This window comes from Calypte anna, chromosome 2 (genome assembly GCF_003957555.1).
Source record: "Calypte anna isolate BGI_N300 chromosome 2, bCalAnn1_v1.p, whole genome shotgun sequence".
Taxonomy (NCBI): domain Eukaryota; kingdom Metazoa; phylum Chordata; class Aves; order Apodiformes; family Trochilidae; genus Calypte; species Calypte anna.
Genome location: NC_044245.1, coordinates 117462178 through 117475126, shown reverse-complemented (window position 1 = coordinate 117475126; position 12949 = coordinate 117462178). Strand labels below are relative to the sequence as shown.

The 12949-nt window shown below is 41.5% G+C and overlaps 1 protein-coding gene across 1 annotated transcript in view; it reads right to left on the bottom strand.

The window, feature by feature from the left end:
• C2H8orf34 (chromosome 2 C8orf34 homolog) overlaps window positions 1-11831 on the bottom strand; it is a 141430-nt gene extending 129599 nt beyond the window's left edge. Inside the window, exon 1 of the mRNA XM_030444694.1 lies at window positions 11763-11831. Coding sequence (XP_030300554.1) covers window positions 11763-11831 — 69 coding nt within the window. The remainder of the gene's footprint in view (window positions 1-11762) is intronic.
• Between the last annotated feature and the right edge of the window lie 1118 nt (window positions 11832-12949).

Sequence of the window (12949 nt, the reverse complement as noted above, 5' to 3'; positions counted from 1 at the left end):
GAAAATCCTCAAGCTGTCCTCTGGCTTAGGTTTTCACACAAAGGACTAAAGCCGTATATTTTACAAGAAACCAAGATTCTGAAGTGAATATTTCTATGAGTACTACTGTACAAATGACTGAAACCTTAAAATGGGTAGTAATGGTAATTTTTAAGGACAGATAAGTGAATCGTACCTAGAACTGTAGTTAGGTCCATCATTTCCCAACAGACCCATCTACCATCAAGATTGCAATGAATCACTTCTTTTCTAGAAGCTGAGATCTGGCTAATTTTAGATGTGATAGTGTTGGGGGTTGTAGAGTTAGTTTTAATATCAACCAAAGCATTATTAATCTTCTATTCCAGTGCTTTTTATTTCTTAAAATCTGCCTGCAAATCACTGGTGTTATGTTTTTCTTTCTGACACAGCAAAGTAACTTCCCGGCCCTGACAGCGACTGCCCAATTAAAACTACCTGATGATTTGATTGGTCTTAATTTAATGTTAGACTAAATTTGCCTGGTTAGGAGGAAAGAGCTCCCTCCTGTCAGATGGGACTGCAGCAGGGATCCCTGTGGGAGCACAACGTGCTCACATGGACTGCACTGCAGCCTTGAGACTTGTCAGTGCTCTGAACCCCCACACTAAGCAGGGGAGAAGGGAGGAGAAATGAATTTTTTTGAATGTGTGGCACCAATTAATGGGATTAATAGCGCTACCAGGCACTGAGGCAGCACCATGAAGAGGAAGCAGAAGGGCCATAATGAGCTCAGGGCCTTGTCTTGAAAACTCCTAAACCACGTGAAGACTGTAAGAGCCAGAGGGGTTTGCTGTCTCTGTGCAGATAAACAGGACAGACAAAGGAAAGGGAAACACAAGAACAGAATAATGCATGCTAATGCACCAGGACAGCAGCCGCTGAAGTAGGAACAGCAGCCAGACAACTGGATACAGTTTCAGTACCCTAAATACTGTGTTATTTCCTTTCCTGACTGAACTTCAGTGTTTAAGTAAATGGTAAATGGATCTTCATTTCGGCCAACTTTATTCTTCTAATCTTTTTTTTTTTCTTTTATCATAGGGAAAAAATAATACCAAATTCTCTGGAGATTCTGATTTACCTTTGTTCCTTTTTCTCTCGTGGTATCTTTTTCTTTCAGAAATTCCTCCTTCACAGGATAAGAAATTGAACTTAAATCTGTTACTCTAGCACTATAATCTTTCTGTATCCCTTCTTGTATCTCTTTTTGTATCCCTTCTTTGTTCTGTATTGGTCAGTCCTTATTCAGCCTTTGTCTCCAAATAGCTTCATTATATTACATTTTGTATTACTATTACAGGTGTTTTTATCGACTGGCATTATCCTGAACCAGGGCACACTTAGGAAAAGCTAGCAAAAGCTCCAAAACAACTTTTATCTCTCTTTTTTTTTTTTTTTTTCCTGGGAGCCCCACATCATGGAAAAGGATGTGTCTTAAAAAGACACTCGGCAAGTTGCAGCCTTTCATCTTTCAAAGGTTAATCCTGTGCAGAACTCATCTTGCCTATAATTACAAGCGTTGTTTCATGATGGCCAGAGGAACTTCCACAGAGGAACTTCCACAACTGCAAACCTTGGTTTTGTCCTCAGTTTGTGTTTCCCTGGACATCTCTGCTTTGTCCTAATCAGGCAGGAAGAAAAAGTTTCTTCAGAATGCTTAGGGAGATGAATACCCAGGCCCAGTGTACTGAGCTTCTCATGCCCAACAGGCCAGGACATGTGCAGTTAACATAATGCACCTGAACAAAATCATACAGAACCTACCAAACTTATGCAGGTATCTCAGGTGTGTCCCAGTGCTTCAGAGCTTCTATATGCATTGCATATAGATGTGCATTTACACGCACACACACTCATTTAGGTCTGAGAAACCTCAGTAAACACAGAAACCCAGTAATCTTACCCTGCCTGTTTCTTCCCCTTTAAATGAAACTATGGTGTCATTCACACCCATGCCCCCAAAACCATCTCTACAAAACTATTACAGAATCCATGTAATTTTTTTTCCTTCCTAACTGCCCCATATCCATAATTGCTTCCACAGATTCTCTCCTTAAGTCACCTACAGATGAAACTACCCTTCTTTTTCAGTTCTGTGAACCATCTCCCAAGTCCCCAGAAAAGACAGCTTCCCCTTATTTAGACTTCTAGGACGAATTCTGCTATCAACAATACAGAGCAGCTTTTCTGCATTAGTGCACCAAAACTCAGAATTTGTCATTCAGAATTCCTTTCTTTGAAATAGATCCCTGAACCAGAGGAATCCTTCAGAATCATCAATTTACCTCTTCATGCACAAGAATGACAGCAGAGACGCAATGATTATCAAACTGGAGCATGATGCAGTCTTGCTGAAGGAGTCTGTGGCACAGCAGCCAAAGTTAACAGAAGTGCTAAGGACACCTTTAACTCCCTGGCAAAGCTATACATGAGCAGTATTGTCAAGATCATGCACTAGAAGTATGAGTATGCTGCAAAACACACACATTTCTTTAGACCATAAGTTACATTTTCTTGTATTTGCCCTGTGTTTCTCACCCTTCAGTTATACTCTCAGCAACCACAAGCATTAGAAACTTTCTTTTCAAAAGATAGTACAGATCCCAGGTATGGAATTAGACCATATGGACTGCAACTACAAGGAAAAAAAAAACCCCAAAACAAAAAACAAACAAAAAAAAAAACCCCACATGCATTAACAATGTAGCAACCTTTGTCATCCCATCCCCTTTCATTTCCTAAACATTCTAATTTTCAGGTTCAGTGTGTTCTGAGTGTGTTCATGTATGTATACACCCTCTAAATTTGTTAGGCCATTCCACTCTAATTATTCCAATCCCTTTTCTGCTGCTTCATAGAAGGGGCTGGGATGGGATGGGCTCCATGATATTCTCCTGACCTATGGGGAACTGCACCTTCAAAAGGCAAGATCCATTTGAAGCTAACTTAAGTACACAATCTCCTGGTATACAGGGCTGAGCAGTTAGAAATCCTGAAGTAATCTGGAGATCATTCACACCCATCTAGCAGCTTGCTACCAGAGAGAAAGGGCTTCTCTCCTTCCCCTCACCTTCTGGCCACCTACACTTTCCCTCCTGAGTCAATGCCATGGTTCCCCATCAGACCCACAAATTTAAACCAACTGAATACTTTTCAATTCATTGCAGATTTCCTTTCCTTCTATTTTATCTTCCTAAACTGGGTAAATGCATTATGAGACTATTGCCACTTCACTGCAACAAGACAACCAGAAACAGGCAGCCAGAAAGGAAGATGAACAGGATCTGAAGCAACTGGCCATCAAATCAGCCTCACAACCTGCAGTTCTGAGTACTTATCCACCAATGTCTGGAATAAAAGAAGCTACAAGAGAAGGAATTATTTTAAAAAGCTCCAACACAGCCGAAAGACCCAAACCCTCATTATTCCTGTCCCAAAAAACAGTTCCTCCAAAAGCAACAAAAGGGTTTGATAAGCATATTTTTCCAGCTACTATAGAGAAATCTCATACATGAATAGTGATTTTACTCACTGAATATTGCAGGGAGCTGGCAACATGGAGAGAGAGAACGGATGCTTCATTTAAATACACAAGAAGGTAACAGTTTTCACTCTCCATATTGACAGAAATGCTACAAGTGGAGGCTAATGTAAAATAGCCTTCTACATCTCAAGCATGGGTAAGCAAGTCCATATGCATTCTTCATTTCATATGGGCATTTCACAGAATTGTAACACATTTCCTCACACTGCTGTTGAAATCTACGTTCAAAATTGAGGTGTTTCACTGGAAACTCTGTCTAGTATAAAGATAATTCTTGAATGCTATGTGAATAGGGAAAGAAAACTGCCCAAAGCAACAGAAGAATAAAACCAGAAGGACATCATTACTACAGCCTATTGACACTGCCTGACCACTTCTGGATGGAAATAAAAACGTGTAGTCAGTGAGAATTATTAGGAAAAGGAGAAATTAAAAAAGTATAGCATATGGTACCTGACATGAAAGTTAAGGTCATCAAAAATGTAAATGTTTCAAGTTTTTTAAAAAGATATTACCCTCTATACTAGAAACAGAGATGAGCACTTGGTTGTCTTGGCAAAGGCATAGGTGTACATTTCAAGTGATCATGCTCTTTATCTACATTCTAGTATTAAACTCATGAACCTTGATTCCACCTCTCAAATAAGTGCTGCTTTTCATCACCTTCAGTAACATCTGGAACATCACACTGCCTTAAGTCAAGAAGCCAACAGTTTCCTAACAATTCTATTTTGAAACTGATTTTCCTCAGCTGAGTTTTAATTGGTTTCAGGTAGAGAAGGATCTTAACCCAGAAGAATACCCCCTCTCATAGTTCACAGCCAGGAGAATAAGAAAGTATGCACCTCTGAAAGGGGGATAATACAGAGTGCAGTCAGTGACACCTCATTTTAATCTAGATATTAAAAACAATAAAGGGTTTGGGTAGCCTTTTTTCCAAAAAGCTGATGAATATCAAAATGCCTCATGACATCTCCCAGATTCAAAGGTAACAAACACCCCTCAAAGAAAAAAAAGAAAGAAAAGGAAAAAAAATTAAAAGAAAAAAAGAAAAAAAAAAAAAAGGAGAAAAAAAAGAAAAACAAAAAAGGCAAAATATCACTATGCAAAAAATATGACCAATCAATGAAAATAAGAAAGTGTTGCTTCCTCACCTTTTCATTTTTATAAACAAGACAGCAAAAGTAAAGAACAAGTGAGGGGAAAAAAAGACACTGCAAAAAAAAAAAAAAAAAGAGAATGACTATTGACTAGATTTTCAAGAGTAGAGGCAAATTGTAAAAGAACATGATGTTAACATGCTTTTAAATATCATGTTTCTAACTCAATTTTTAACACTTTGTTTACAAAGTAACACTTAAAAGAAGTAAGTGCTAATAAGTGTCTTTTTAGATATGTCTTTGTAGTAATGGCCAGATAAGGGAGATAAATAAGAAACCAGATAGCTCCAGAAGCATAAAGAAGCATATCACAGGTGGAAGAAATGCAGAATAAGGTACTAGCTGCTCCTTCCTTCTCAGAAACTCCAAAATCACCAGAAGGTTGATACTGTGCTGAGGTACGGATAGCATCTAGCCCACTTGGAAAAGTATATATCAGTAAGAATAAACAACACACTAGAAAAAAATAAATACAAAGTTAAAGCCATTAAAGGTTTTTTTAAAAAATATTTGACATTTACATTCATCCTTTATACCAAAGATTGGATTAAGCAAAAAAAAAAACAAGACAGCTGAAGGGCTTAGTTCAGGCTTAATTAACACCATGCATTAAATATCATGCAAAACTTGGAAGAGACTTCATAATGTGATAAAACACAAAGAAAAAAAAAAAAAAGAGCAGAGTAATGGGCTTATTTTGATCCAGACTGATTCATTACTAAAGGGGCTGCCAGACACAAATTCAAAATCATCACTGTCCTAGATCTCCTAGAGCAAAGACATTAGATTCATGACATTTTATTTTATACGGGAACATCTGCTAGCTCTAGACCTCAGCAGTGAGCAGCCAGGCTCTGCTGGTGCATTATGGTGAGACAAAGTCAGTTCAGAACTACTTCACATTTTCCCAACTATTTTTCATGACAAGCTCATTATGCCTCCTGCTCCTCCTCTCAGGAAATGAAGTAATTGTCATTTTGAGAACTTAAAAACATTAAAAGTTATTGTAACAGAAGGAAGTGATTCTTTCATTTTATCATTATGTGGTTTAGATGCAGATCTTGAAACTTAATTATTACTTTCAGATAAAGATTACAACTCTAATTTTTATTTCTTTGAGTGCCTAGTGTCCAGAAGGGTTTATTTTTTTAAGTAACTAAGAAAGCCCACATTTCCCTTTCAGGAAAGTAACAAGTAACATTTTTGCCACTGTGGAAACAAGTCTTACCTGACAATCATCTATATTTGTAACCACACAAATGCATACTATATCTGTAATCTCTTTCACTGTCTCTTACCAGTATTTTTTTAACTCTCAACTACTTTTTTTAAACCTTTGACTAATTTCAGACAAATTCCCAGAGGAGTAGATGTGACAAAAATGCAAGTTCTTTCAAATGGCAAAAGATTACTTAGTCAGGTATTAAGACGAAAACATGATTTTCCTCATTTCGGAACATCATCTTTTCTTAAACCCTGAATCCACAGGGGAGAAGATTTATGAATGCCTTATCTGCAGGGAAAATTCTGACAACTTTTTCATCTATTTGGTCGCCACAAAAACCAAGCAAAAAGCATAAAGCCATTGCTCATGGAACTGTTTGTTAGCGGGAAAGGATTTATCTATAATCTTAATTCAGGTTTCTCACTTGTTTTCCCTTAAAGGCAACTTTACCAAGGCAACTATCACAATGCATGGGGAATTCTCTGAAATGCAAACAACATTGCTGCACCATTTTTTTCCATTTGATTTTCATTTCCCCTAAGTATATCCTCCACTTTAGTGCACAAAGCTACCACAAAGTCCTACTGTAGCAGGCAAAAAACCACACAAAAACAAAACCACAAAAAACCAAAAAAACAGAACTTACATATGATTCTCTACCCTCACTGTGTAACATTGTGGCATTTCTAGATCACTGCTGGCTTCCACACATCCTTTGAAAATCAGCTGACTCCTCTGGAAGAGGGACTGCTAGGCTGAAACAATGTCATTGGGTCGGTAATCAGTATCTGAAATGATGCTCATGATGTCCAAGCAATGAAAAACTTTTGTCTTCCAGAGACTTCACTTAGCTGCCTGAAACTAAATGGTTCTCTATTTAAATTCACATCATCCAGAATACAAACCCTTTCATGCTAGCAATGGCATCTAACCAATTAAGCACAATCCCAAAATAAAATAAATGATTATTTGGGCAAGCTCAAGAGGAAACAGTTCTATGAGAGCAACACTATCGTTCACATTGAAAACATTGCAGCTTAAACATAATTCAGTACTGTGAGGAATCTTAAACAAGTAAACGACACACTCAACATGTGCCTACAATATATCTCTGTATTTAAGAATTGAGAGGAAGTGTTGCTTCAGAAGATGGTCCAAACTCCTTCTCAAACTTCGACTAACTCAGTCACAAGGCGTACTGTAAACACTGTTAGTCAACAATGCAAACAGGTGCATTAGGATGTGTTAACATTTAAGTTAATTTAAATTAAATAATGCAAGACAGTGCATAATATATATCAATAATGCTATTTCTTTTAGGAAAAAAACACACCATAAATGAAAAATGAGGCAAAAACCAAAACCAAACAAAGAAAACAAACAAAAAAAACCCCAAAACAAAACAAAAAGGCAGCTTCCTATTATAATTGCTTCAGGAATTTTGTCCGCCAAAATAAAACAAAGTAAGTATTATAATATGAACTCAGCTGCTGTCATTCACATTACTTCAAGAAAAATTCTTAGGTAACCAAGTGGATGGTATGCTTATTTAGAGAACAGTTGTTTTGGCTTTTTTGTAACTCAAAGAAACTACAATCTTCTGGTTTGCATAACAACAGTGTACCTGCCCTATGCTTTTTAGCTGCAGTTCTATAAATAAGAAAATTCCAAAATACTAAATATATCTTGGAGCTCTTGAAGATTTATTGCAATCTGTTCTTCAGAGTGCTGATCCAGCTTTCAAATCCACAGAAACTGTCAGGTTGCTCAAATGAGAACACAACTGGAGACTGAAGAGATACAGTCATACAGAAGCCTAGATGTATGTATACTCTCAGGCAGCAGCATTATTCATTGAGATAATTAGCACACAAAAAGAATTTGCTGGATTGAATACTTGAAATGCAAAGTGGGTCAATACTTCACTCAGACAGAAATGAGTGGGTGCTGATTCTGAATGCTCTGTCCTAGCCAATTTTAGCCGCACACCTCCTGTTCACATTTTAGAAAGAGAGAGAGAAAAAAAAAAAAAAACCCACAACAGTGAGGCTCCATCACAGAAATAATTCTTATTTAGAATTCTTGTGACATTCCAAGTTAAATGTTTAAAAAAGAAAAAAAAAGAAAAAAAAAAAAAAAGGGTAGTGTTATACTGAGTGTTACCATAAAAATCCCAGAAGACAGGAGTTTCTAAAGGGCATTCCTCAAATCTAAACTAGATGTCTTACCACAGAATTCTGAGATGCCAATAATCTTTTACAGGAAGATGCCTAAACTTACAAAAGAGAAAGGAAATAAGTCTCCAAAACCACAACACACAAACCCAACAAGAACAGGATAAGCCAGCTCATGAAACGTGACAGAATTTAAGGAGTTAACCTAAAACCTTGAAATTAACACTACCAACACCTGCAAGGCCTGAAAAATTTAGAAGTTGACCTAGAGGTTCACAGAAGTTTTACCTGCCAAAACCTCAGGCAACTGCAAGATGAAACAGCAGCAAAAGAAACAATTCTGAAAAGCCACGATTTTTGAACCTCCATTCTACAGGGAGAAATGAAGCTAACGTATCAATGTTGTTTTGCAATCTGCCTTTATTCTCAAAATTGACACAGCCTCAGATGTACACATTAATTCCCACCCACCTTCCTTCCCACCTTTAAGCCACAAATAAGAATTTAACTCTTAAAAATGTTTGGAATCAGGTGAATCTGGGGTGTGCACATTCATATCCATTAACAGATACTGGTAGTCAGTAGAAGACGTGCCTGCTGAGTCAGCCTAAGCTCATTATTTCTTTCTCCAGGTCACTGCTACCTTTCTTTATAGGCATGGAAATAATTTTTGTAATCAGAGCTATAGTCTTCCTGCATCTAACGTGTTAGAATTCTTTCGAACACATTTTTATATACCCATTAGAAAACTAATTCAATGGTTACATTATACAAAACTTCAGCAAAGAAATGAAACTGAATTCACCTGCATACACAGCATGCACTGCAGGTGGAAAAAAAAATTAAGTCCAAAAGAACAGATGTTCTTAGGTAAGTATTGCTGGTTAACAAAATACAAAAAGCCTTAACCACAGTAACAGAAAGCCACAAATAACAGAGAGAACAGAGAAAAGAGCCACTACCAGGATAGCTGCAAGCAAGGGGAACAAAATGACCAGCTAGCAACTAACAGCATCTACTACTCTTGACTGTAATGCAGGGAAATCACACTTCATCAGGACACTGGCAAGTGCCCCAGCCATCAGCTATCTGTGCCTCCACAATTGCCTAAGATCTAAGGTGTAAAGTCCTCTGATCATACACTATGCAAGTATGCAATACGATTTGTTTATGCAGCACCACCCCTGCCTTCATGTCCTCTCTCCCTTGGAAATTTAACATTACTCAATATTATTTTATGCACTCTCTAATATGTTGGCTTGAAGCATATATTGTACAATTATAGTCCTGACCTGCTCAGCAAATAACACTGCAGAGAACTGATTCAAGTGTATTCCTTCTGACTTGGTATTAGAAAATTAGTACTCGCTGCAAAAAAGATGGCTGTCATCCATGACAAGTGATGATTAATTAGCATCAGAAACAGAAGTGGTGTAAGAAAATGCTAGCTGTTCTTGAATGAAAGACAAAGCTCAGATCTCTGTTCTCAATGTGTCAGAACTTTCAGAGACATGAAAAACTGATGAATTAGTGAATATATCTGACTGTGAACACATTGTACTCTTGACACAACACAATGCATGTATAATAGGAATACTCGTACAGAGCATAAGCTTCACCCGATGCATAATATGTGATCAGTTCGTGTCAACTTCAAATACATATCTTCCCCTTACAAAGGCCTACAAGCTGAAGCAGGGTGTAGATCTTGAAAAAATCGTTGAGAACAAAAAATACAACACCAAAATTAAATATATAAGTAGATTTCTTTAATGGCCCTCAGAAAGTGGAGGAGATTATAATTAAGATCCTCTTCCTTCCAGTGTTATGCATTAAAATAACTTTAAACAGCTATATGAATGCCACAACCCTATATCTTAGATCTACTCCCTACTATTCAGGTCTAAGTTGATTTCACACAAAAAAACTCTTCCTGGAATACAGGTGTGCATTAACAACCTGTGGACAGCCTGCAGGTTACACAAAGAGCCTTCCACAGACTTTCTACTACTATGAAATTCCTGCATTATAGTGATCAGTGAGATATTTAGTGATGTATAAACAGAATGTAAAGAGTACAACTTACTCATTTTTTCCTCCATTTTTGATAACTAAAGCCCCTTGCTATTTAAACAATGGAGATGAGTATCTTACACTACTGAGAAACTAGGTTAAAACAGAGTGACTCAGAACAGTGATGACAAGTAGTTTTGAATTTAAATGCGTGAATCAATGGGTTAAGAAAATGTAGAAGAAAATGACAGCTGTCAAGGACCTAACTCCTTAACAACCCTTAATTCCCATTTAAATACACAGGAGTCAGTTACGGATGCAGCCCTAGCAACTGTGTTGACTGAACAGTCTTTTATTCAGAAATCTAACCACACAAATGTTTCTATGAAATCCAGAACTAGAAATATCACCTGCTGTTCCCTGGAACCCAGTGACAGTTCCATCAAGTGGGGGTTTATTTATTGGAAAATGAACATAACACCCTTGACACTGAGACAGCATAATTTGACTCAACAGCCTCAGACCATGCAAAATATGAAAACTGACCCTCTGAGAACTGTTTTCAAACAAAATTTTGAACCTTATTTGTGAGGGTTGGCAAATGTTACCCAAAACATATAGTACACCAGAAAAAAACAGATTTCATACGTAGTAAGCCTGATTGAGAACAAGTTCAACACTGAAAAAGGGAGACTTGCAGCTTGGGTAATACCACCAAAGTATAATGTATGTGCATTTAGATGTAAAAACCGTATGAGAGACAGGATGATAAAATGATAATAGTCACGACTGCTCTAGTACCCTTTAAAATTTTAAGTATTCATAGCTTACGCACAGAAATAGTGACATACGCACATCTGTGCATTTACAAACAAAGCATCTTTGTAAAACCAAGAAAAATCCGTAGCTAAAATACGGTTCCGTATGACTGCAGATAAAAAATTCAGAAAACACCACCGACACGGACTTTTCGCAGGACAGATTCCACTCCGAGTGCCCGGTCTGGTGTGTGGATGTCCCGCTGGGGAAGCACCCACCTCTCCTTTCTTCCTTCCCTCCCTCCATCCTCCCTGGCCGGTCACGGCGGGGCAGCGCCTTGGGAGCCCAACCCCGCTGCTCGCTGCTCAGCGCTGCCGCCCTGCAGACGGGGGTGCTGGGGAGCGCCGCCTCCCCCGCACCGCGCACGGAAGGCGAGCTGGTACGCGGCTCCCCGCCGTCCCATCACCGCACGGCTCCGCGGTTGCTGTGGCGGAGGCTCTTCCCAGGGCCGTGGGTGTGAGGGCGAAGGGGCACCTGTTTCCCGGCCCGCCTGGGTGCGTGTGAAGCTGGGGGCGGCGCGTCCGTGGAGGAGCGAAGAAGCGGGGCCACGTCCGCGGGATGGCCGGGCAGGGCTGCCAACCTCCCCCACTCGGAGGAGGGACGGGAGGGTACACGTGTGGTGAGGAGCGGCAGGGCAAGGGGTGCCGGCGCTGCCGTCCCCTCCCCGGCCGGGCAGACGCTGCCTCCAACTCGTCCTCGCCCCTGCGCTCACCTGTGTTGCGCGGGGAGCCGCGGCCACCGTGGTGGCACCCCCGTCCCCACCGCTGCCCGCCGCGGAGGAGTCGGCCGGCAAGAGCGCACCTTACCTCGAAGAGGGGACCGATCTTATTCTTCTCCAGGTAGGCTTGGATCCTGGTCTGCTGGTGAGACGCCATCAAGAGCTCCGGAGGCGGGGGCTGGAACTCCTCTTCCTCGGCGGCGGCTGCAGTCCCTCCGGCTGCTGGCGGCACACTCCCCCGCCGCCCAGGGGTTACCACGGCGGGAGCTCGGGGAGGCGCTGCGAAGGGGCGGCAGCGCAAAGTCGCCGGGACGGAGCTAACTCAGGTAACCGGGGGGCGGTAGCCGAGCGCCAGTCGCCCCCTTAACCGGTCGCGGGGCGACGGCGGGCTCTCTCTCCCCTCAGGGAGCAGCGGTCGGGCGCTGCTCGGAGCGGAGCATGGTGCAGGGAGAAGAGCTGCAAAGGCGGCCCCCGAGCCCACACCGCTCCGTGATCGGTGTCTGTGTGCGCCTGTGCCTGGCAGCGCCTTGGTTACGGCAACAGCCGCGGCTCCAGCTGCCGCCCTCGCCACAGCGCCGCGCCCGAGGCCGATAGCCGGGGGCTCCTGCCAGCGCCGCGGCCGTTGGCGCCCGTTGACGCCCGGGCTCCGGCGCACAAAAGGCGGCAGCGAGGGAAGGGGGAGGAGAGCGGGCGGGAGGCGGGGGCTGCTCTGCCTCCTTCCCTCTGCCGCCGCTCCCCTGCCCTCCCAGGGACGCGCTTCTCCCCCAGCGGCGCCGAGTTCCCCTCTGTACAGGAGCAGTGCCAGCGAGCCGGCCCTTTGCCAGGCTTCTCGCCTGGCCGGGAGCCACCCCGATGAGCTGCCCGCCATGAGGGGTCTGACTGGCACTCGAAAACTTCAGGTGTGGAGGGGCGCGGAGGAGTGAAACGAGTCACTCAGCCAGCAGAGACTAGGGGTGCAAAAGCTACAGCCACTGCTTTTCCTTAATTTTTGTTTCGATTATTTTTAAATCTTAAAATACTGTCTTTCCTATGAGACCTGCGAAATCCCAACTAGCAACGACAAGCATCTTAGTAATTCAAGTAGCCATCTCCAGGTGCACTGTGGAGTTCCTTCCAACAAACCAAGGGCTCTTGCCCAAACCCCACCGGAGTAAATGAGACATTTCCATCTGGCTTCAGGGAGTAGTGAGTGAGTTAGCAGCTACATCAAAGAAGCAGTATTTATTCTTTCTCCACTTCAAGTAATTAGTTCCCTACCTTTAATGGAAGCAGGAT